The sequence below is a fragment of the Strongylocentrotus purpuratus genome, unplaced genomic scaffold (assembly GCF_000002235.5).
Source record: "Strongylocentrotus purpuratus isolate Spur 01 unplaced genomic scaffold, Spur_5.0 spur5_scaffold_6, whole genome shotgun sequence".
Lineage (NCBI taxonomy): Eukaryota > Metazoa > Echinodermata > Echinoidea > Camarodonta > Strongylocentrotidae > Strongylocentrotus > Strongylocentrotus purpuratus.
The window spans coordinates 28,984,207-29,011,081 of NW_022145612.1; the positions used below are offsets into that span (position 1 = coordinate 28,984,207).

Sequence of the window (26,875 nt, forward strand, 5' to 3'; positions counted from 1 at the left end):
ATATGACTCAAGAAAACTAACAAGAAGGTATCATTTAATTATCAATTATATGTCCAGATGATGTGCATTTCATTACCAATAAACATATAATCTATCTCTACAAATTTGTTATGTTTGGGGCTTTGGGTCACTCTTTTTAACGCCCCACCATGTAATTTAGGGGACGGGACACCACTCCAGGTAAACCTTAAAGCTCTTTGTTTAAGACTAATCAAAGAACCAGAGTTGTGAAGAAGGAGCGCTCACATAACTAAAAGTAGGGTCGCTACCGAAACAGGGCTAACACAGCCGTACAAAATAGATAAAACAAACAACAATTGACATGCGGACGCTTAAAGCTGGCGCTAAACTTAACAGATAAAATGAAGCTTAAATGGGGGTGTGGTGAAAGGGGGTGTGGTGTGGGTGGGCTAGAGGGGGGGGGGGGGTGAGAATGTTGTGATAGGATGGTAATATGTAACTTTAAACCTTCCTCTACTGTTATTTTGATTATACACTGTTACATGCAAGACTTTCTTCTTTTTTTTCCCTCTATGTTCATTGATTAATGTAACTTATGAAATGTCTTGTATCAAAGATCTTGTTTTATATTGCTTATCTTGATAATTTCTTGCTATGTAAATTTCTTGCTATGTGAAATTATGAGGAAGGAAATAAAATATCATTTAAAACAAAAATTAAATGGAAGGCCCGGCCCATTTTCGAGTTGATTGGAATAAATGGAGAGAAGAAAAAAAGAGCGGTGAAAGTTTCATCAAAATCGGATGTAAGAAAGTTTTTCCAAAGTTCGCATATATTCATTAACAATGACAATTATGTACCACATAGACAGTATGCAAATTAGCGAGTTGATGATGTCATCACTTACTTTTCTCTATCTGTTTTGTAAAATAAAATAAAATAACAAAAATAGCACTTTTCTGTTCTGGGAATGTAAAACATGGCTTTAATCATCATAGAATACTTGCAAAAAAAAGCACCATTACTGTCACTTATTTTAATATACAGAGAAAAGTTATAAATTAACTTGATGAACAGGTTTGTTTGAGAAAAGGAAAAACTTGAAATTTCACAAAAACATATGGGGAATAGAGAGGGGATGACATCATAAACTCGTTCATTCGCAAACAGCCTATTTGATACATATTACTGTTTCATGAAATTGTGCGACACTTTGAAATTCCATAACCTTTTTATTTTTGTCCGATTTCAATGAAACTCTCGCCGTTTGGTTTGTTCAATTTGTCTTTATTTGTTCTGTTCAACTTGCAAACGGGACGGACTTACCCTTAAAGGTAATACAAAGTTTTGGGAAATTTTGAAAATTGGGTGGATAGTGATTCTTTACAATTTTGATATATTTGGATGCCCCTGTCGATGTATTATAAGCACTAGAAAATTTAGCCCCTAAAACACTTCTGCTTTCGAGAAAAATTAAATATAAAAATTTTGATAAATTTCAAATAGCGCCTTCGGCCGTAAAATAGTAGCTGCGACCATTAAAATCTCAGAATATGTAGATGTGATATATAATTTCCAACGGGAATAGCTAAATAGCTTTATAGCTCAATTAATATCTTGACCTTGAGAGGGAGCTATACAACAAAGAGTTTATTATTTACAATACACCAGTTTACAGTTGTGTGCGCCATTTTAAACAAAGCCAATGACCTAGAGGTCATGTATTTATGCGTAAATTAAGATTGCGCCCATGCAAATTTTGATGATATCACTGCCTACGCGCTGCGTTGTGCGCGCACATCATTATTTGCATGGGCGCAATCTTAATTTACGCATAAATACCTGAGGTCAGAGGTTATTGGCCCCAATTTTTGGGCCAATAACCTCTGACCTCTGTCTGCGCATGCGCACTGATACAACTGTAAACTGGTGTATTTCATAATTCTAGATTCGATTTCAACCGCGACAACGATCACTGAATATTGTAGGATCGCATATGCTTCCAATATGTCCATTTGAACCAAATTCATGACCCCATACCAAAACTTTGTATTACCTTTAAGAATAACACATAACATAACATAGCTTTAAAGTTATGATTTGTATGGCGCCGGTAGATAAACTAAACGATGTTTTAATACCAATAAATCAAATCAAATCAAATCAAATACAGCTGTAAATATTGTAAGTCCACTGAAGAGTAGTTGAATGGTGCAAAAGTTTAATTTTTTTTTGTCACGTGTAATTAAACGGGGTGTTAATTGATGATTGTTCCCGTATGTATTTCAGAATAAAATAAACTAAAAATTTAAAACACTTAAAGCTTTTGTTTGAAATAAACTTCAGACAAATTATTTATTTTCATATCTTGACATAATATATACAACGAAGGAACCAATCTAAAAAAGAAAATATTGAATATGCAAAGGAAGATAGCCTGCACGACTTAATTGCGTTTATAATAAGAAACATAGGGGAAAGTTCTTAACAAAATGATAGATGTGCATGTGAATAAGATAATTCAAACAATAAGTTCCTTAAAACGCGTGTTAAAAATATAATGCCCCAATAAGAGAGTATAGTATATACACTGGAAAAGATAAGTGAACTCCGTTAAACGTATATAAACACTTTTAAAATGCATTTAACAATATACAGTATAGAAATTAAGATTCACAACAACAGCAACAACAACAAAGGTTTATAATTTTCGGATTACAGATATACATCTATTTGAGAGGCATGTAAAAAATGCAAGGCTTGCTGATATGCCTAATTTTGGAACCTTAGGGAATACTGCCAGCTGATGTTTTTAATCAAATTTAGTTTGAAAGCAAGACTTTGGGCTATTTTATTTATTATTTATTTAACAGGGTGGTCTCATTTCAAGTCCATTTCAAAGAGCCCTGCATTCACATAAAAACACGTACAATAAAAACATGAATTCAACACATATATACAAAGGTAAAATTATACATGGCATCGAAAGTAAAACTTTGGGCTATTTTGGCGAGCTAAGTTTTAATACCCAAATGCGCAGATATAAATCAAAGTTCTTATACAATTTAAAACATTCTTTTCCTGCAATTGACCTATGCTTTTTACAAAGACGTGAGGTTTTAAATATGATATTTCAAAAAATACTTACATTAGTCTGTATCTGACATATTGTAACCACAATCACAATGAGTACAACCATTTTCATGACAATGCTAATCATCATCCAGACTGTAAAAGTCAACTTATTATTTTGATATTTAACATATTTACAAAGCCATCTTCAAATAATCATAAGTGGGGGTTAACATACTGTTCCTGATATTACTAAGTTTTTCTTTCTAAAAACGTGGCATGAAATTCACATTCTTACTATTAAAAAAACTCGCCCAAAACAAAAAACGAAAACAACATTTCGAATTCATCAACATTGGTGGTCAAATGAACGATTTCCGGGATTGACATAATAATATACAATAGTAAATAAAAAAAATATTGTATTAGGAAAATAGCATAATCTTATATTTCAAAAGAATATTGGTTATTAACAACAACAAAATGTAAGAGGACACTTTTTTTTTTGGGGGGGGTCTCAAAATTTGAAAATTTGACATTTTGTTCCGTTGGGGGATAAGGTCACCTTTTTTAGGTCAGCCATTGGAATATTTTTTTTTTTTTTTTTATTACAAAAAAAAAAAAAAAAAAAAAATCAAAAGGGGGGGGGGGGGTTTCACAAAAATCATACACAAAACATACACATAAAAAAACTCAAGGGGAGGGGTTTAACCCCAAACACCCCCCCCCCCCTCCCCTGCGTACGCGCCTGGGTAATTATCAGAACTTTCGTCAAGCACGCTTTCATAATCATGCGCCATATAAACTGGATTTGTCCTGTAAATATGCTCCTCGGCAAAATGCTGGGAGCTCCGTAGCCCTCGGCTGTAGACATGCCAAGCTTCCCTTGTATAGCGCACATCACCTGACATTCTTGTCTGCTTTTCAGCCTCTTCAAGCATCTTCTTGTTGTTCTCATACTGAATCTTTCGAAAGCTGTAAAAAAAAAATGTCCACATTTTATAGTTCACAATTAAATTATTCTTCAAGTTTCGTATTTTTCAAAGTATGTGAAAATTGATTTTGCCCGATGTATATGTCTTGAGAATGTTACATAGTAAAGCTTACATTTAAAAGTCTTTAGCAAAACCTTTAATTTAACTAGTCCATCTTTCATTTTTGAGTCACACGAAGAATACAAAAATACATCAAATTTGCAAGCGGTAATTTAGTTGTTAACTGTATACATCAAGGATAATACCCAACCTATGACCGAATGACGTGAATAGAACGAAAAAGAAGAATAGAGTTGAGAAGGAAATGAAATAAAGAGAACTTGGAGACAACGAGGAGGATACGGAGTGAGATAGTGAGATGGATAAGAAGTTCCGGGTTTTGGAGGCAATAATTTAAAAAGCCGTATCAGCTATCTGTTTACTAGTTGGAGGGGCGGTACGTGTATTACTAGTGGCCGAGCGAGTATTGTATATGGATGAATGGGGTAGATCAACTACATGTAGGTATGCCGGGGCTTGATTATTGAGACATTTGTAAGAGTTACAATTATCTAGACGATACATCACCAGAGGTCTGACGGCTCTGTGACAAGAATCTGTCTCTTTAAACTTTCATATTTTACTAAAGTTACGCTAAAGTGGAAATTAACAGAATTTTATGTTTTTTAAAACATGAACTAATTATGCATGTGCTTGTCAATGGCAACATGCAATATGCGAACAGAAATTATGATGCTTCATAGGAAGAATGTTATAGCACCCCGGTTATGAAGAGAAGCAAAGTGATTCCAACAGAATATACTTAATTCACTGATATAACATACTGACCTCCGCTTGACCACCAGATGCGCCACTGCCATAGTTGTAGAGAGGAGCAGAAAGATGCCGACTATCACAGCGATTATCAAGACATACCAGTACTCAGCCAGCCATCTCTGAATAAGGTAAGTTTTTATTTGTCACTGAACGTTATTTGTACAGAATGGTATAAGTCAGCTTTTAAGCATTCAACATTTACTTCGGTAATAATCACGACAAAAGAGTCATTAAAGCAATGTGTACAGAACATTTCCCTTCTCAAGATTTATATACATGTACTATATTTCTCACTTTTTTTGTAAGAAGAGAAATAATGAACTTTCTGTTTCTATTTTTTTGGTGCGGTCTCTGGGCAAATTTATAAATTCATCTTGTAAATAGTCTGATATTTTGTTTTGAAGCAAACAGTAGTATCTGTATTTACCTGTTGTTGTGGTTTATGTTCAATAACTTCGCCGAAGTAGAATTCGAATGACTCTCTATTGTTAAGATCTTCTTCTGGAACAGCGTTTAATACGGCGCTGATCTCATCAGATGTGAGTAATGTCCCATTCACAAACACAACGAAAGTAACACCAGTGATTTCTTCTCTAAAAGAAATAAAAAGAAAAGGAAAAGAAAGAAAAGAAAAGGAAAACACGTGAATAATTTGTAAGACACACAAGCATCCAGTATATAGTATGCTAAATTAAGCCAAGAAGAATTTAAGAATGATGATGATGGTCATAATGTTGTTGATGATATGGAGGAGGAGAAAGATAGGCCTAAAAGATGAGGATGATGATGAACGATGATGAGGAATGATGATGAAGAGGAGGAGGAGAAGGAGGAGGAGAAGGTGGAGGATAAATGATGATGATGATGATGATGAAGAATAAATGTTTATGAGGATTCGCAATGGCCCCGTGATAGAGCTGTGCTTTTGTAACCGGGATGTCCCTGGTTCGAAACCAGGTCGATGCGCTAGTGCCCCTTCGTAAGGCACTTATCTTCAATATAAAATAGGGCATCTGTTAGGAAGTATCCTTTTTGCTGACAAGCTAAGGAAAGGACTCAAAGTCGTCGGTCCTCCGATTCCTTACAAACATACACATGCCTTATTAGCAGTCAGGTAAAACAAATTAACCACAAAAGATGAATGATGATGATGATGATGATAATGATAATGGTGATGATGTGATGACGAGGAGGAGGATGATAAATTATGACGACGGTGATGACTACGTTGATGATGATAGAACATGTGAAAGTGACAAGGGTGGTGATATCATATATAGTTATTTAGGATATGTTTTCTTGTCTTGTTTTTTTTCCTACTACTGATGACCTTCTGTATGTACCTTATTTATTTACTAGACTGACTTGATTTGTATTACTACCAATCGCAATAATCATGATTATTGTATTTCTTATGTATTAGTTATTTGTGATTTGTGAACAATTTAGCCACTGACTACTAACCTTTATCTGCAATAGATCATGAATGAATACATTAACAAAAACATCTCAGCTGATTCTATTCTTAGACAATATTCAAGTATCTAGCGAATTAAAAATACAAAAATAAACAATAAACAACGGGAAAACCCCTTTAGTTTAAAAAAACAATTGTCGAAGGTCATGGAATACATCTCATCAGAAAGAAGATGGTAATGACTGATGGATGTCAATCATGCTCACCCTGTTTCCGGCGTATAGTAGTTTGATGTTTCTATGATGAGAACAGTGACGTTTACACCATATACGTCAGAAAATAGTGCTTCCATGTCTCGTACAAAGTATTCCCGATCGACGCTTGAGCCATAAATAAATAGACTGTAAGAGTAAGACTCCGAGTCTAGAAGTATATCCAATAAAAATAGGTATACAGATTACAATAGTAAAACAAAATTGATAGTAGAGTACATAAAGAGACATTGAAAAAAGAAGAAATAAGGAGTGACCGAGAGATAGATGGAGAAAGAGAAGGAGAGAAAGGTGGGTGTGGTTTCGTGAATATTACAAGAAGATATCATTTGGGCTAGCAGTAAACTATTAACAAATTGCCATCGCTAACCCATTCTATTATCTCGTCATACTCCTGTAACTTTATGGATTAAAACAAATTAAGAAAGTGTGAAGAAAACAAAACAATTCTTCCCATAGAATTACTTCTACGAACGAATCCAAATCTTCTTACCTAATTCGCATAGTTCACCAATAAAACCTTTTGGGCATTGGCATGCCCATCGTCCGGCGTCATCACTCTCACATTCTCCTCCATTGAGACAAGGGGTGGATGTACATGGATTAATAACATCACACTTCACTCCTGAGAAGCCATCCTCGCAAAGACACCTGAAAATACGTAAACAAGCAATATTGCAAATAAGTCGAAAAAACAAAGTACAAGTACGTAGGACAATTTACTAGAAAAGCGCATACAACAATATTTCACGTTTCTTTGTTTAGAGTTTATTGTTGTTTCGTTTTTTATTTTATTACAGTTTCAAAGTGCTAATTATTTTGTTCATGCTATTGAATGGTTGAGAACCAGTCTTTAGAAACTAGGTATCAAGAATTAAACTTTGCATCCTACCTGTAAGCATCTGAACTGAGTTTGTCGCATGTTCCTCGTTCACAGGGAGATGAAACACATGGATCAGTGATGATGTCACAACGTTCCCCTTCGTATCCCTCAAAACATAGGCAGGCAAAAGATCCTACAGTGTTTTCACATATCGAGTTGCCAGGACAGACATTTTCGATGTCGCATTCATCAATATCCGAAGAGCAATATTCATCGATATATCCCGGCAAACAGGTGCATTGGAATCCTGGTGATAGGTCAGAGCAGGAAGCACCATTCAGACACGGAAGGTCCAAACAGGCATTGACAATACTTTCACAATAAGATCCTTCATAACCGGGACTACACGTACAATTAAAACCATTCAAGTAATCAGTGCAGCCTGCACCATTTTGACAAGGATTACTTGTACATTCATCTATTTCTTGTTCACAATATGATCCTTCATAACCTGGACTACACGTACAATTAAAACCTTCTAAGTAATCGGTGCACGTTGCACCATTTTGACAAGGATTACTTGTACATTCATCAATTTCTTGTTCACAATATGATCCTTCATAACCTGGACTACACGTACAATTAAAACTATTCAGGTAATCAGTGCAGTTTGCACCATTTTGACAAGGACTACTTGTACACTCATCAATTTCTTGTTCACAATATAATCCTTCATAACCTGGACTACACGTACAATTAAAACTATTCAGGTAATCAGTGCAGTTTGCACCATTTTGACAAGGATTACTTGTACATTCATCAATTTCTTGTTCACAATACGATCCTTCATAACCTGGACTACACGTACAATTAAAACCTTCTAAGTAATCGGTGCACGTTGCACCATTTTGACAAGGATTACTTGTACATTTATCGATTTCTTGTTCACAATATGATCCTTCATAACCTGGACTACACGTACAATTAAAACTATTCAGGTAATCAGTGCAGTTTGCACCATTTTGACAAGGATTACTTGTACATTCATCAATTTCTTGTTCACAATATGATCCTTCATAACCTGGACTACACGTACAATTAAAACTATTCAGGTAATCAGTGCAGTTTGCACCATTTTGACAAGGATTACTTGTACATTCATCTATTTCTTGTTCACAATATGATCCTTCATAACCTGGACTACACGTACAATTAAAACCATTCAAGTAATCAGTGCAGTTTGCACCATTTTGACAAGGATTACTTGTACATTCATCTATTTCTTGTTCACAATATGATCCTTCATAACCTGGACTACACGTACAATTAAAACTATTCAGGTAATCAGTGCAGTATGCACCATTTTGACAAGGATTACTTGTACATTCATCTATTTCTTGTTCACAATATGATCCTTCATAACCTGGACTACACGTACAATTAAAACTATTCAGGTAATCAGTGCAGTTTGCACCATTTTGACAAGGATTACTTGTACATTCATCTTTTTCTTGTTCACAATAAGATCCTTCATAACCTGGACTACACGTACAATTAAAACCTTCTAAGTAATCGGTGCACGTTGCACCATTTTGACAAGGATTACTTGTACATTCATCTATTTCTTGTTCACAATATGATCCTTCATAACCTGGACTGCACGTACAATTAAAACCATCCAAGTAATCAGTGCAGTTTGCACCATTTTGACAAGGATTACTTGTACATTCATCTATTTCTTGTTCACAATATGATCCTTCATAACCTGGACTACACGTACAATTAAAGCCATCCAAGTAATCAGTGCAGTTTGCCCCATTTTGACAAGGATAACTTGTACATTCATCTATTTCTTGTTCACAATATGATCCTTCATAACCTAGACTACACGTACAATTAAAACTATTCAGGTAATCAGTGCAGGTTGCACCATTTTGACAAGGATTACTTGTACATTCATCTATTTCTTGTTCACAATATGATCCTTCATAACCTAGACAACATGTACAATTATAACCATTCAGGTAATCAGTGCAATTTGCACCATTTTGACAAGGATTACTTGTACATTCATCGATTTCTTGTTCACAATATGATCCTTCATAACCTGGAGTACACGTACATTTAAAACCATTCAAGTAGTCAGTGCAGTTTGCACCATTTTGACAAGGATTCCTTGTACATTCATCTATTTCTTGTTCACAATATGATCCTTCATAACCTGGACTACACGTACAATTAAAACCATCCAAGTAGTCAATACAGGTTGCACCATTTTGACAAGGACTACTTGTACACTCATCAATTTCTTGTTCACAATATAATCCTTCATAACCTGGACTACACGTACAATTAAAACTATTCAGGTAATCAGTGCAGTTTGCACCATTTTGACAAGGATTACTTGTACATTCATCTATTTCTTGTTCACAATATGATCCTTCATAACCTGGACTACACGTACAATTAAAACTATTCAGGTAATCAGTGCAGTTTGCACCATTTTGACAAGGATTACTTGTACATTCATCTATTTCTTGTTCACAATATGATCCTTCATAACCTAGACTACACGTACAATTAAAACTATTCAGGTAATCAGTGCAGGTTGCACCATTTTGACAAGGATTACTTGTACATTCATCTATTTCTTGTTCACAATATGATCCTTCATAACCTAGACAACATGTACAATTATAACCATTCAGGTAATCAGTGCAATTTGCACCATTTTGACAAGGATTACTTGTACATTCATCGATTTCTTGTTCACAATATGATCCTTCATAACCTGGAGTACACGTACATTTAAAACCATTCAAGTAGTCAGTGCAGTTTGCACCATTTTGACAAGGATTCCTTGTACATTCATCTATTTCTTGTTCACAATATGATCCTTCATAACCTGGACTACACGTACAATTAAAACCATCCAAGTAGTCAATACAGGTTGCACCATTTTGACAAGGATTACTTGTGCATTCATCGATTTCTTGTTCACAATATAATCCTTCATAACCAGGACTACACGTACAATTAAAACCATTCAAGTAATCGGTGCAGTTTGCACCATTTTGACAAGGATTACTTGTACATTCATCTATTTCTTGGTTACAATATGATCCTTCATAACCTGGACTACACGTACAATTAAAACCATCCAAGTAATTAGTGCAGGTAGCATCATTTTGACAAGGATTACTTGTACATTCATCTATTTCTTGTTCGCAATATGATCCTTCATAACCTGTACTACACGTACAATTAAAACCTTCTAAATAATCAGAGCAGGTTGCACCATTTTGACAAGGCTGAAGTTCACACTCATCTACTTCGTCATCACATTGGATTCCTGTAAAACTTGATGTACACGAGCAATTATACCCATTGATGAGATCGTTGCAAGTAGCACCGTTTTGGCAGGGGTCGTTTAGACAGTCATCCGTATTTGTTTGGCAATCCGAACCCTCAAATCCGTCGCTGCAGTAAGCTATGTATTCGACGATTAACCTGTTTTGAAAGAAAACCGTACACTGTGTTTCTGTTTGAATTTAAAGCATTTAAAGGAAATAATTCCTGCCCGGTACCCATTTACTTCACTTTGGTGGAGAATGTAAAATATAGAGAATTGCTGTATTTTGGTTGTTGGGTGCGGATTGCGTGCATTAGTCGTTGCTGGGCTGGACGAGCATTATAGCTTGCCCGGTCTAGCGGCGGCTGATGTATATGCGGTCCGCGCCCTGGCTATTGGAGTGCAGTGTCCATCGGCGGGCGAGTGTGAAAGCTTGTTGGTATTTCCATTCGACTGCATTTGAGTGCGTTGCGGAAGTGACCTATTGGCATCTCATATTATTATGTGAATGTTCTTTAGAAATTTGTTTTGTAATTCGTTTTGTAATTCATGTTCATTTCAGTTTTTAACTGCCAGACACGAAGATGTTAATAAAATCCATTTATCTATCTATCTAATATCTTTTTAGAGGACATTAGTGCTTGTATGACAGGGATTCGAACCACGTACCTTGTGCTTCATAGTGCGTGGACTTATCCACTAGACACACCATTCTCTCGTTGATTTGTGTATTATAAAATATGTTTAATTACAATGAATATGCTCCCATTTCAATTCCAAAAATTATACTTTAATCCTTAAAAAACTTACTGGGTTGTCCTGCTACTGACTCCTCGAAGTGTAGCAGGAACAGTGACAGCAGGTATGTTGTCAAGACTCAGAACATAGTTATCAATCTTTTCTTTTTCAAGCGATCCATCGTAATCCTCTGCGGTAATGTTAATTTGTAGACCAGATTCCTGCAAAGGATTTCATCACAATGAGGTAAAATTGTCACTTCGGTTGCAATATTTGCAAAAACGAAATGTTTTATTCCTGTGTATTTTATGCATGTATTCAAATGTCTTAGTGATGTATTATTAAATCATTCATTTTGATTAAATTCCAGGGGAAATTAAAAAATATAAAGATACAAGGGAAGTAAGAAATAAATTCTACTAGGGCCCGAGGATAGACACAAGAAAACTAGTCCCTGTTAAAATGGTTCTCCTCTCGATATATGCATGTCATTCAAAAATCCCGTCATGGTTTTCCGCAACTTGGGTGAAAATGCCACTTTCAAAAGGATATTTGAGAACATGGTTAAACCCCAATCTTTAAAACAAATTAACATAATGGTCTAATAATTATGGGTCCTCCGGATACTTTGTTATCTTATCACTTTCCTGATGATTATATTATACCTACCGGCCATTTATCAATAGTGACTAAAATCGGATTAGGAAGCAGTCCAAGCGAATCGGGTTCGAAAGTAATATCTGTGACATCCTCATCAATCTGCCCGGTGGTTGCATCAAAATAAGAACATGTAAGAGAGCTGAGAAAAGGAAAGAAAGATGTAAATCGGAAATCTTTCGTCTCAAGTCATACAGCAAACATAATAAAGACGTTTGGAACCGGCCAAGTTTGGACGAAGGAATCTCTTATACTATTATTTAATTATCCTTTTATTTGTTTTCATATGAAAGCATGTTTTTATCCCTTTGAAAACTTGAAGATACTTCCTTTTCTTATGATTATGCGATTAAGGGATGCACGGTACAGCTTAATGTGAGGTAAGTAGAAAGCGAGATCCTGCAAAATGCAATTTTATTGTCATGGTGTCTTCTTTTCTACATAGCATTTGCATTTTCGTGTTTGATTTAAAAAAAGTTGCTCTTGTTGCAACATGTTCTCCATGTCGCCACTACACATTGGTATTATTTTTTAACTATGAATGTTTCTTTACATTAATTTCCATTTTTTAAGGATTATAGGCTTACTGTTCCAATAAGAAAAATAGAACCAGCCACCAATACAGAGCATGTAAATGTCACACGTACGTATGCTAACTACGCGTTGAATAGACACTTCGTGAACGGATATTTTGAATAATTTACATTTTTTATATTGAGATTTAAGTACCGGAACGTGATTCATTGCTACTTCTTATCTTATGTCGTATATTAATAAAAGGTCTCACCCCCTGTATAACTCACTCATCATCGAGGCAAATATGGAAACCAGGGTCACAAGGGGAATCACAACCAGGTAGTCCATTTTGTTTAGGATCGCAACAGGTACCATCTGCTTTTCTTGTATTACCGTCATAGGAAGTAAGTTGGAGCTCAAATTCTATCGATGATGTTGCTAGAGGCAAATACGTCAACTGTACGATGGCGATAAAAGATATTTATTTAAATAAAATTATGGTAAAATAAATGATTTCGTGAAGAGAAGCGTAGTTGCGTATTTCTTTTCCTTTTTTAAATATTTTTTATAAACGGTGTGTTAGCTCGATAAAACAGGAACAACTTCACCCAAGCAGCAATTATTCCCCTGTAGTTTGTCTGGTTTGGAGTGTAGCATTGTATGGCTCTGAAACTAGGACAATTAGGAGAGCAGAGGAAAGGTTGGTTGACAGTTTGGAAATGCGGATATTGAGATGAATGAAAGGACTTAGATGGAGGCATAATATGGTCACCAATAAAGTAGTGCTGGATAGAGTTGATGTACAAAGAAGTTTGAGAAAAACAATCTGGAGACGGAAGCAAAAAAACTAAATAGGATACATCTTACGGGGGATAACATGCTCAGACAGATGGGCGGAACATAGGGAAGATGAAGACCAAGACGACTTGGTAGGTGAAAGTTCATATGACATAATATGAAGAAGAAGGCTAAAGATAGAGAGGGATGAAGAAAGAACTAAAGAAGGCTGTTGTGTGTGTGGGCCTGCCTTTGGCAGAACATCTGAGAGAATGTATTTCAATGTAGCCCTCCCCTCCCCCAAACAACAAACAACATGAAAATGATTTAGGAAATGTGGCGTAAAATTCAAAGAATTTTAGAAATCACAAGAAATATATTTACAATTCCTTAATTGAATAATCTCAAGTGGAATTCCACTAATTAAATTTCTAACCGATAAACTACTTACCATAAGAAATAAAGTAGCTCCTATAATAAAGATTGCGAGTAACATGTACTGAGCCATTATTCTCGTCCGTGTTGTAAAGCTTTGTTTTCAAAATGCATAGCACAATCCGAAGTAGATGAGGTCATTTGCACTAGTGTTAAAATTCCTATTCTATCTCTGTTTTCAGTTTTGTATATACGAAGCATCTTCAAAGTGATTAAAATCTGTCCAATAACACTTTAAGCTTGACAAAGAGCTTCTATATTACGCAATCTATATGGATTGAGGAGCTATTAGCTAATCATCACGTAAGATAGTCCACTGAGGAAAAGATGACGGGGTCAACATAAGGACAACATCGTTATTTCATTAACAATGGTATGTGCAATCAACTGTAACTCTTTCCCACTGCAACCCCCCTCTCTTTCTCTCTCTCTCTATCTCTCTCTCTCTCTCTCTCTCTCTCGTCTTTACCTATCATTTTTCTCTTATCTTTGATATACTTTGCATCACCAGGTTCTCCCTAATTATATGTATTTTGCTAGTACACCTACTTAATTGTCAGGTCTCACAAGGCATCATGTTTTGCTTATCTTGGAGCCCTGGCTAGTTCTGTTTAAAATAAGTTCATATCTCTTTATGTATGCTTTAATGTATACTGATTATATATTGTATTCAGAACTGAAAATTAAGGATATGATCTACATATAAGGTTTGTAACATGGAAAGAAAACAAAATATTGAGAAAAGGAACATTTCGTTGGAACTGGAAGAAAAATGAAAATATTGATAATAAGATTTAGAAAGAACGAATGCAAAGCGACATGTACCTGTATATCAAAGGACATTTCAAAGTAGAGAGTTGTGTGTGAAAACAAATATGAATCGCAAAAAATGATGATAAACTATAAAATGAAGAACATATTTTTATAGGAAATGTTATCACAAATCTAATCCATCATTAAGACTTTTTCACAAGTTTTGGGATAGCTAAATTAAAAAAAAAAAAAAAATATTAATTGGGGGTGGGGGTGGGTGTAATTTTACGTCAAATGGACTAAAGATTTGGCGGTATTGGATTCTATATAAACCAAGGGGGGAAATAAATGGAATGGTTCCTTTCCACCGAAACCTTGAGATTCTGAAATTTTGTTCGACCTTCGTTATTTACTTGTAGAATATAGATAGCGTTATCAGTTGCTGTGGTGTTATTCTAATAACAAGAAAACAGACAGTTCTCAATCGGATTACCGGAGATACGACATTTTATTTCCTATATATATATATATACTTTTCGCTGATCTGTGGATAAAGCATAGCAGCGGTACACAAATACATGTCATTTTAAGACGTCATACAATCTTCGCTTTCAAATAACTCTGTTTTTTTTTCTTTTTACAAAGAGGAATATGCACAAGGGGAAATTAAAAAAAAGGGAGAGATACGATACAGGGAAGAGCGAGAGACAAGGGCAGAAACAATATTTACAAAGCATTTCTAACTTGCCTAATGCTGTATCTCAATCAGTTTTTGTAATTGAGAAAAATGAAAAGATTAAATCTCAGAATCATAGTGGCTTGACTATAGTTTCTCTCTGACTAAAAATAATCATTGTAAAGGTTTTGAGGTTCTGTGAAGCAACGAAATTGCGAACGTAACATTGTGCGATATTTGGACATTCTTAGCTTTGGAATACACACAGAGTGTATGGTTCTATGAATCCCCACATCATGTATATTATACACATTATTTCTTTTTAATAGAGCTCTATCCTACGTTACCCCTTGCCATCTTCAATATTACCATTTCACAGACGCCTTTTGAAATCTTGTTTATCGATAAATCATTGAGTACACCTGGTTAAATAACATCCCATGATACGAAATCATTTGTTGTCCGTAAACAAGTCTTTATTTGGTTGATGCTTACTTCGTTATCCAGGTCGGCGCATGGTCGGAGTTCATTTTTTCCGACCCGGCATCACATTGTTCTTACAGGTCAGTCTAACCTTGATAACAACTGATTGGCCCGGAATCAGAAAGAAGAAGGAATGGATGGTGAAATTAATTTAAAAAAAATTAAAGTTGCTTCCCAGGAAGCTATGAGCTATACTTAAAATAATCGCGGAAAGATCGGTGAGAGAATAAATACAATGCTATAAACAAGATGGAGTCGAGAAACGATGAATAGTGCCCCATTTACTTTGACTCTCTATCGAGAGGTTGGGGCTCGAATCTCTTCCTGGAGCGCATGTCCATAGACAAGGGATTTAATATACAGGTGTCATTCTTCTCGACCAAGGTTTTTTTTCCCCCATATTATATTTCTCTTTAGAAACTATGCGGCTCTGGTAACGGCTATCAAAGCCAGGGTAATAAAAGTGCAAAACACTTTTGAGGCGCGTGTATTATGTTATATCATTGGAGTTTATTGGAACTTTCATAAATGTTTTACTTGTAGAACCTGGTAAGGACAAAAGATCAAAATGTTGCCAATGTTTATCCTTTTGCTATGGTTGCTCTAATTTTTCACGGATCCCACCCCTTTAAGAGATCTGCACTGGATACCAGTACGCCAAAGAATACCAATCAACATTTTGTTGACTGTCTCTGAAGCGCTACTGGGTCATGTCCCTAGTTGTGTTGAAGAATTGTTAACACTAAGTCTCACAAAAAACCCACATCCTGCGCAGTTTCAAAGATACACCATTATTTCAAACCCCATCACATAAAACAAAATAACTTTGAGAGATCGATTATTTGCATGCGCAGGCCCCAAACTGTGGAATAACTTACAGCTAAGAATTAGGAAATCATCATCGTTGAGTACTTTAAAATAAAAACTAAAAGCACATCTCTTTTTCCATTCAACTTTATATTGTAGATTTACACACATCAGGAGCTGTTGAACGCAGTAAATATCTTTGCATAGTTTCTGCGCTTTATAAATGTTTTATGATTTTACTATTATTAGTATTATTATTATTTTTGTATTCTCTAAATTATTATTATTATCATCATCATTATATATTCCCGTACCCACAATCAACGTGTTACATAAAAAGCTGAAAGTGTTACATGTTGAATCAAAAGTCATGAGAGGATCGAGTAAAAATTAATTAAACAAATATATGGAAACAAACACAAGGTTATATCACATTGCATTTTATTCAATCCAAAAACACTTTAGTTGACATAGAATGACATATTAAACATTACTATATGCTTGTTTCAAAGATTTCAAGATATTTTCTTGTCAGCGCTTGAAGCAAAAATGATATATTCCGTTAAAAAAATGGTGCAGAGGTATAATCTAAAAGAAATATAAGATATTAATGTATTTACAATTATACTCTACATATTTACACGTACTCTCCGTTAAGATATTGTGTTATTTAGGTTTCTTTGTATGTGTTTCGAAGTTTTTACTCATGGAATGGAAATGGTATAAGAATTGTATTTATTAGATATATTACCTGCGTTATCTCTTTTTGATAAACATGCCAGAAAGATGTGTGTGTCTCGCGCCCTCCAACATACACACGACTTATAAAAAAGCAGAAATCTATTACATATCTATTGTCGCTACATATAATGACTATACTGAGGTATTTAAAAAAAAATCTACCCATCGCTTTAGATTGATTGTAGTGTATTATTGATTATAGATATACATTTGATGAGAGGAGATTAAGTGTGGGGAGATTAAATCAATAATACCGTATCATATATTACAGGGCCTTTCAATGACTATTCATGAATCTCTTTAGAGAAACCTCTATCACCCATCAAGGTTAATTAGCATGTACATGTAGTATGATATCGTCTTTATCAGATTAGTCTGCGGCTGAACATGGTGAAAAGTGACATCAAAAGATCAAAGTACAACTTACTATCGCTTTATCAACGTTTATTTATATAAAGCATGTACGGTATTGGTAAACAACCGATCCAAAGAGAGATATTAACTTCACTCTACTAGAGTAAGATCAAAATCATCATAAATAAATATTGAACAGCGAGACATCCCGTAGGTCTCCGAAGTCGATTTAGATCCTACTTTAATTTCCAATTTGACGTTCTAATTATATAAGAAAGCTATAGTGACCAATTTATTAAGAATGTTTTTGATTAGGGGTGTCTGTGAACAAATCAATGTCGTGGAGGAGAGATAAATAGTACAACTGGTGTACATCCTAACTGCGCACTTTCATTTCGGTCCGCATCATACCATAGTTATATCCATGAAGATGGTACCAAGAAGCCGAATTAGCATCAGAATTCGATGCGGTTCCTCCATCCACATAGTAAGCGTTAAGATTACTATGAAAACATGCATTGTACCACCATGCACCGTGGTAACTGTAGGCACAGTTACTGCCCCACGAGTCGTGATCTGCGTCATAGGTCGAGAACTGCGCGCCATTGTGGTAGGACAACGAATCACTAGCATCTCCATAGTAACCCCAGAAGTAGCCCCGGTAACTGTAAGAAGAGACACAGATGCGTGAATAATCTGCGACTGAAGTATTTACATAATAATTCTGGAGAACCCCCCTCCCCCTCCCCCCCAAAGACAATGAAATTCCTTTCTGGTTCATTGCTCGTCTGATTTTACTCTTTATTAGGAGATGTGACAAGTAGATAATGTATACGTGGTATATACATATAATATCTTGGTATTATTATTGCTTTACTTTTTATTATAATGATTATGATAATAATTATTATACATTAATTAAGGGGAAATAATGTATCAAGAAATGATTATTTATTCATGGTAAGACGATAATCAGTTACAGATACTGGACAATTCTGGCAAGAAATCGACAAATTTGTTGAATTTGTGCCGAAACGCTCTGAATACACAATATTCTCTTCTTCAATGTGATACTAATGGAGACCATAATGATAGCCTGGGGGGTGTTTCACAAAGATCCTAAGTAGAACTTAAAACTAAGTTGGACTTAAAAATTATGGACAGCCATTGGAGCCTTAAAATGAAATATATTCAAAAGCAGAAATTGAAGTATTTTAGACTTTTCATAAATTTCACATCAAGAACATAGAATCTCCCATGATAATAGAAAATATGAATGATTTGAATCAACATTTTATGCCATTTAAGATAACTTTTACAAAATATTTTCAAAGATGCTAATGGCTTTCCATAATTTTTAAGTCCAACTTTGAGATAAGTTCAACTTAGGATCTTTGTGAAACACCCCCCTGGTTTGAGTCAACGTACAGTGATCTTAAACAATGGTCTTCATCGTTCACCATAACATTGTTTCCTTAGCTATCAAGTATAAGATAAACAATATTGATCGACTAATCATCGAATGAGCAAGTCCCTCAACTGAAGTAAGAACAATTGCAACGTAACAAAACTAAACTAAACCAACCAACCAAACTAAGACACTTACTGGTCGTTGCTAGCGTGGCTGTAATAGTAGTATCTGGCGTAATACCAGGTGTTGCTCCAATCTTGCAAGTCTATTCGCAGATTCACAGTGCCTGAAGCCAGACGGTATATCTTCTCAAGCCCCAGCCAATACTCCCCGCTGACCGAACCAAACCCATTCACATAGTCCGACCATGTCCGATAGAACTCCACAGAACCGTCTAATCGTTTCTAAGAATACAAAATAAAGACATGCAAAAAGAAATCATAAAAACACATTGACCAATGGGTTATTGTATGCATTCCAACATAATTGCATGCAAATATAATTACAATCTTGGTATCGTAGTATCGAATACTTGAAGAAGAAAAAAATTATAAAAAAAACAAGTATTGTATTAATGTTGAAATATCTAGTGACTTCGAAAGGCCTGTTTTGGGTACAAGTTACTTTCCCCTAGCAACTTAATATACAATGTAATAATCATGTGTTTTTATAGGCGTAGCCAGCGGGCACAAGGGCCCCCTGTTCATCCGCTAACAAAGACCTCAAGAAGTGGCCCATTTGATATTACAATGCATTGACAAGTGTTATTTCCGCTCGTGTGGTAACAAATGAGGTAAATTATGGAGAAAAAGAATAGAGAGAGAGAAAGAGAGATAGAGAAAGAAAGAGTGAGGTTGGAATGTTCCCAACTACCAAAAATCACGATAAAGATGCAATGCTACCCTCAATGTGATTGATCGTTATGCTTTGTTACTGTAGATTACAGTAGACTCAAGATAACACAAACCTGGAATATTGTCCAACCGCCTCCATCATTGTCCATATCACAGTAGACATCGAAAGCTCCTGATCCGCCTGGGTTGATTTGTAACACTCCGCTAGTAGTATGACCAGCATCGTAATACTCCTTGCACGTGGAGGCTATGCCATCATAATGCACCGCTGAATAATCAATATAAAAATACGAAATTGTTTGAACAGCTACGTATGAAATGAATTAGAATAACAAAGAAAAAGACTAATATTTAGCCTTTGATGGAATTAGGCGGACATTCTGAGGAAACGAACAACAAACATATCAACATCTTTTTGGCTTAGACTTGAAGATTCATCCCAGAGCTCAATCGATAACCCCCTATCTTCATATGCTTTTTATTTCCTTCTAAATTATGGCTGACAGTTTAGTATTACGATAAAGGGTTGAGGAACTATGGATGGATCTAGAACATCGTAATACACATTGCCTTTCGCGTTTAACATCATGTCATTGTCCAAAAGGTCCAATTTGATATACTGTTTTCTATTCATCATCCCATCGAATTTGGCTACATTGATTAATAAAGGAAAGTGTGGAAGAATCTGTTCCTAAAACTCAAAGACTCTCTCAACTAGTAAAGATCGCAAACCTTGGCTGCATTTTGACGTGAGAAAATTAGGTAAGCACTCACAAAGTGTGCAGTGTTCTCCCATGAAGTCTGAAGGGCAGTCGCATTTGAACCAGGGAGGATGGCAATACTCCGTACAGGTAGCTCCATTGTGACATGTATCATCGGCATCACTGCAGTATACTTGAGTATCCTACAATTCAAGTGTATCAAAACAAAAATACATGTATGATTATTCGTATCTTATACATTAACAGCTCTTCAGTACCATAGTACACGAAATTAAACATAGTTGTACCCGAATACCGTACACAAAGACGTTGGCCCGAATTCTCAAAGGAGGTTTGTCGACAAACCCAGGTTTATGTACGTCATATGACGCGTTTTGACGCGTTTTTACAAACCTAGTTTTGTAAAAAAAAAATGCGTCAAAACTCGTCATATGACGTACATAAACCTAAGTTTGTCGACAAACCTCCTTTGTGAATTCGGGCCGTTATGTCTAAACATATTACAATTTTCACAATAATAGAATGTCCTTGAAATGAAAAAGCCCACAATATTGCTCATAACATTATTTCGGATAAAACTTTCCTCAACAGCTGAGATTTGTTATTGTAATATATATCATTTCGACCCTTGAAAACAAGAAAATAGATCAGTGCAACCTTAAGCATGGTCACACGATAATGTCATACAGTTGTATTTCAAATTTACCTTTACATTAAATAGACAGCAATAATTACAATAAACAGATACATTTTATGTCTATTGTACACGAGGTGTTATTTTAATTGCGGTCATTGATGCACGAGCAGATCCTTTGGAAGTAATCCCAGACGCCATTAATTCAAGGGAATGTACTTGGCACGAACTTGTTTGATTTGGCAATAAAGAAAATATATACGAAATCAGAAAAAGCACAAGTGAGCCATTATAGAAAAAGATAATACAACCACTGGAACGCCAGGGGAAAACAAGGTTAACGAAATAACTGTGGCAAAAGGCCTTCTGTCATAGTTCAAGTGGTTGTAGACATAAAAGTACTTGTCGTATGATATAAATCCAACAATCCATCAATCAAACAGTCAATCAAATGCGTTTTTAACAGCAATTATGATTGTCACAGCTTGCACAAAATTTAATCTAAAGTATGATCAGGCATGCATACCAGCCAATGCGACGAAGATGAGGGTTCGTAATAATTGAAACCATCACTAGATACAAAATCATTGGCGTAACTGGATTTCGTTGCGTCATTGACGTGACACAGTTGGAGGTCCGACGCAAAGTTGATGGACTGGCACTCGGCACCATGTCGTAGGCATATCGTCAGACATTCTCCCGGAGATCGTACTCCTGTGATATTTCTCGCTAGATGATTATCAAGCATCATATCCCGATCCGATTCCGTGTCACTCTGCATGTAAGCGTATGAGGAGGTGCAGGTTGAGCCATGGCTGATCCTCGTGATGACGGACAGGATGATGACGATGTACGATGTCCATCTAAGATGGGGAGCTTGTAGATAGCTTGCCATCTTGGAATACTGCCTAACAGTGTTTTTTGTGTAGAGGAACCTACAATCTATTTACAAGACTATATTGATTAAGGCGGATAGTCACAAACACCCCCTTCACGAAATCAATAATTACTTTTGTACCTATTGAATTGGGTTTGATGCGCCTCCTTCACTACATTAGTACTCCTGCCATGTTTTCCTTAATCTATAACCCGTGCATCTATAAATATATTCATCTATGTTTTTACCCTTTACCCAAAGCATATATACCGAGAAAGTGAAAGTGTCGTGGCAAAAGCGAATTAAAGTGAATCATGTCGGCGTTGCATGCGAGACGTCATAATTATTAAGAAAGAGCATATGCAAGGAATTAAGCGGTGTTTGTATTTTTCAGGTTGTATTCCACAATGGTACGTCAAAGATCGCACCGGTTGGTGACGCAGTCTCACATTAACTTAATTAGGCCTAGTAGGCAACTGTCGATCACAAGGTCACCGGTTCAAGTCCCGCCGCGGCACTAATGTCCTTTGGCAAGACATTGATCTACATTTGCCACACTCAACCCAGGTGATGTAAATGGGTACCTGGCAGGAATTAATTCCTTGAAATGCTGGAGCGCCGTAATGGCAGCTAGGCTAAAGCCGGGGTAATAATAAATGCGCCTCGGAATAGAATTTCTTGATAGACGGCGCTATAGAAATGCCTATAATTATTATTATATTAATATTATAGGGCATCAGTTTTCGATTCTTCATCATAAAGTGCGCAAACCATTGGTCTCGTAACAAAGTAGGCTTATTAATTTGGTAGCTTACATTGTTCGGCCTTCATTACTAAACAATAAAAAGCGAGGTATAGTCATTTTCATATTTCTAAGAAGGACAAAAAAGACAGGACACATGTAATAACCATTTAGGTTACTTGCGGGGCAGGAAGTATACAACCAGTCTTCATGGTAGCCAGAACTAGAGCAGCTCCATTATGCGAGGACAGCGAGCCAACACCGCTACCGTAATACACCCAGAAATATCCACGATAGCTTAATTGGTAAAAGAAGAAGGACACAACCAAATCATAGTTGTAATTGTGGATAAACTGCACTACGTTAGTTTCAAAACTCGCTTAATCATTAATGCAACAGGAAGAATGAAGAAGGAAATACATCCTTAACGAGATTGAGAGAGAAAGAGAGAGGGAGAGTGAAGAAAAAAAAAAGGGGGGGGGGGGGGTGGAGAAACGAAGACAATTTTTTCAAGAAGTATAGAAGTAGAAGTATATATATGATGAGCGGATGACTATAAACCGAATTCAATTATTTAAACTTGCTGAAATTCGTATTGTTTGAATCCAAGCAGCGCATTTGGCAAATAATTTACAATATTTTCCTATAAATTGAAAGTTAGAAATGTAGGCCTACTACATTTATTCTACAATCATAGCTAAAAAAATACGTTTTTATTGCACTAATATTGACAAATATTACTCAAAATTTTAGTTCAGCCTACAGCTTATTACCAATTCTTTTTTTAAATTTAAAGTTTAACATTTCATATGTATTTTTGTTTCATTATTGAGAAATTGAAAACTTCCCTTTCAATGGGCATGGTAAAATGCGCGCAAAACAGAGGACATTAAAATCAATAAATTGACATAGATGCATTAAGTGCAAGTTGAGCCATGGACGATCCTCTTAATGACGGGCAAGATGGTGACCACGGTTACGATGCTCACGTTCCAAATCATTTTGAACAAATGTGAGAATAAGATTCAAAGCAGAAAAAAGGGACTGGTCTCCGATTCTTAAGTGCTCTTGACGCGTTCCAAAGTATCTGTTGTTTTCCTCATCCTTTTGTACTTCAAAACCGATAATCAAGAACTGGCCATTGTATGTGTGTGGGAGGGGGGGGGGGGGGGAGTGGAATATTGTATCGCATAACATGTCTTCAGAAATTGTCTTTAGTTAAATCGATTTTTAAAGATGCAAAGGATGACTGAAAAGAATATTTGCAAAGGGCTAACAATAAGCCGAAACGCGTTAACACGTTTTCTGTAATACAATGTATTGATAGTATAAAGAGCTACTAGAGTCATTCTATTTTGTTCCCTAAAGATATTTGCCTATTCTATTTCATAGTTAGGCCTATATATCATTAACCATTATGATTTTGAAATGTTTCAACGAATCTTAGCCCATCCTATGACGTCCCAAATTTTAACTACGTGTTACCACATTTTGAACATCGTACGTCACATATTGTTCAAAGTCAAACTATTTGAAAACTTATAAATTCCGTATGAATGTTATTGTGTTTTTTCAACGCAAGAGTCATTTGGCTTCATACTGTCATTAAAACGCTTAATGACACCGAGAGGCAATCTATAAACCACAATAAGAGAATATTTTGTTTTGTTTACTAATCAAGCTCACGTGGCCTGACCTCCTACGTTAAGGGAGCCTTTGTTGTTGTTTTCTTTAAACGAGACCTACACACCTGCCGATTACGAAAATCTTGTCACACCGCACCCCCTCCAGACTTATCCGATACGTCTACAGCAATGATAAGAAAACAATCTTAGCCAAAACAAGGAGGGGAAGAGAAAGAAAGACAAAAATAGACGAGTGGGAGGTTATTTAGAATTTGTTGTGCTTCGTAGGATTAAAAAAGCCATGGTTTTAGTGATGGAGGTACAAACTTGTTATCTCTGGTTCATCATGTTTTCTTCATTTATATGACCTTTTGATCCCCAGATCTATAATCAGATGAGCCTTCAGGGTTTATCTAGTTATCGAGTCAATAAGATAGTGAACAAACAATCCAAATCATTATACCTTCTGCAATATCTTGACAGGGAGCCTACAAATAAGATAAGACCTCATCGAACAAACAGAAACAAACAAAAACAAACACACATTGAAAACAACATTATGTAAACGACGGGTCACTTCGATTATGATGATAATGAAATGCTAGTCTCTGGCTGTGCTCTTTGAAAATAGATCACGGGGGTGGGGCACCTTAGTTATTGATGTCCTCAAATGTAGTGACATTGTTATTCAATTTAGCTAACAACGCCTGATCAAAATACCATTGAGTGAGGAATCGCAACCGTTTCAATTATACAGTGCAAGTCCAAACAAATAAATAATGCTTTTAAAATGTCGTATTGTTTGAACGAAGAACTGTACATTTTTGGAACTATTTTACATTAACAAGAAAGTCCATTTTTCCAGTAAGAACTTTTTTTATTTACCATTTTTGTAGGTCAACTCTTCATGGTTGACTGTGCAGACGACCAGGTTAAAACCCACTTGCGCCAAATCAAAGTCTTTCCTCGTCCAAAATAATATTATACTTTTAAGACCAACATGTTTTACAATAATAAACAAGCTTGAAAAACATACATTATCTGTTTTTTTTCTTCTGTTGAATGCATAGTTATGAATAAATGTTTGCGAGTCTAAGCCCAACTTTGCGCGATAGGCGAAGGATACAGGCGACAAGGAACACGAAGGAGACACAAATCAACTTTCAAACTTTCTTTTCTTTTGTTACGTAAAACATTCAGCCTTCAAATCACATGTATATGAATATTTGTAGTGTGATTCCAATATATGATGGTTGTAATCAGACACAAGATTGTCATGTATTCAACGTCTTCGGCGTAGTTGGCGCAAATAGGCTTTGACGTCACATCACCAAAATTGACCACTGTTCAGTCAATCGTCAAGGGTTGCCCGATACTATGATATGAAAAGAAGCAGAGATAGTGACTTGATTATGATAAATTCTACCATATTTACACAACCTCCATCTTGAAACAAAAGAGTAGACCATCGAATAGCACCTTTTTCTCGACTTGCATTGAAGTAAGGTAGTATGTCAATATATCCTTTAAAAAGATATGATTATCCTCATTTTATTAATGAGAGTAGAAACACATATAATGATATCTACGTCAAAAAGAAAGTGGGAAGGAACAAAGTACTACGAGAATTCAATTGGGCATATTAATATGTACAACACATACATTCCGGCGACCAAATGAACAAATTAGTAAAATAAATAAATTAATAAATAAATAAAGATAATCAAATATATCAAACAAAAGATCCTTTGTGGTCAATAACCTTTACTAACCCTGGACCAAACACTATACCTAACCTGGGAAGTGTTTCACAAAGACTAAGATTTAAGTTGGACTTAACTATGGCAGGCCGTTAATGCCACCGTTTGCTCTCACCATTCCCGGCATTGGTTTCTCAAGGGACGTACAAATCATGGTCACAAATGTACAGAATTTACCTTTTTGATAGTTCATCATGGAAGGAAAAAATAGAATCTAAAGATTATAATCGAGAGACCAAAAGTGAGAGCAACCAGTGGCATGAATGGTCTGCCATAGCCGAGTCCAACTTAAAATCAATCTAACTCCTCGTGAAACACACCCCTGAAACTTAATCTTTATCCATGAAATAAAAGCAATTACAACCCTAAACCTATGTCAGAGCATCTCTCATTCAGAATTAGATGGAAGCATTCGCCCCACTCTTTTTGAAGTTTGATGAAAAAACTGCATAATTTTTGTATAAAATGTTACTTTTTATATCCCTTCTACTGTACTAACCCTCCAACATGCAAAAATCCTGAAAAAATGCTCAAACCACAAAGATATTTATGGTTTTCTTTGAAGGAGCACTGTGCAACACCCTCTACCAGTAAATTCTCCCAAC

The 26,875-nt window shown here is 35.7% G+C and overlaps 2 protein-coding genes across 2 annotated transcripts; both read right to left on the minus strand.

Moving 5' to 3' along the window:
- Window positions 1–2,841: 2,841 nt before the first annotated feature.
- Window positions 2,842–11,420, minus strand: LOC100889954 (fibropellin-1). Its single transcript, XM_030999953.1, has 9 exons — window positions 11,378–11,420; window positions 10,604–10,897; window positions 7,426–9,202; window positions 7,027–7,184; window positions 6,528–6,684; window positions 5,272–5,437; window positions 4,857–4,963; window positions 3,782–4,008; window positions 2,842–2,867 (listed from the first exon to the last, which is right to left on the minus strand). The coding sequence occupies exons 1-9, from the start codon at window positions 11,418–11,420 to the stop codon at window positions 2,842–2,844; spliced, it is 2,955 nt and encodes a 984-aa protein (XP_030855813.1).
- A 5,554-nt stretch (window positions 11,421–16,974) lies between these two features.
- On the minus strand, window positions 16,975–22,195 carry LOC582445 (microfibril-associated glycoprotein 4). The gene is made up of 5 exons (XM_782395.5): window positions 21,793–22,195; window positions 20,685–20,814; window positions 20,024–20,178; window positions 19,252–19,460; window positions 16,975–18,310 (listed from the first exon to the last, which is right to left on the minus strand). Exons 1-5 carry the CDS (start codon window positions 22,159–22,161, stop codon window positions 18,022–18,024), a joined length of 1,152 nt encoding a protein of 383 aa, XP_787488.4. The 5' UTR covers window positions 22,162–22,195; the 3' UTR covers window positions 16,975–18,021.
- Window positions 22,196–26,875: the final 4,680 nt, after the last annotated feature.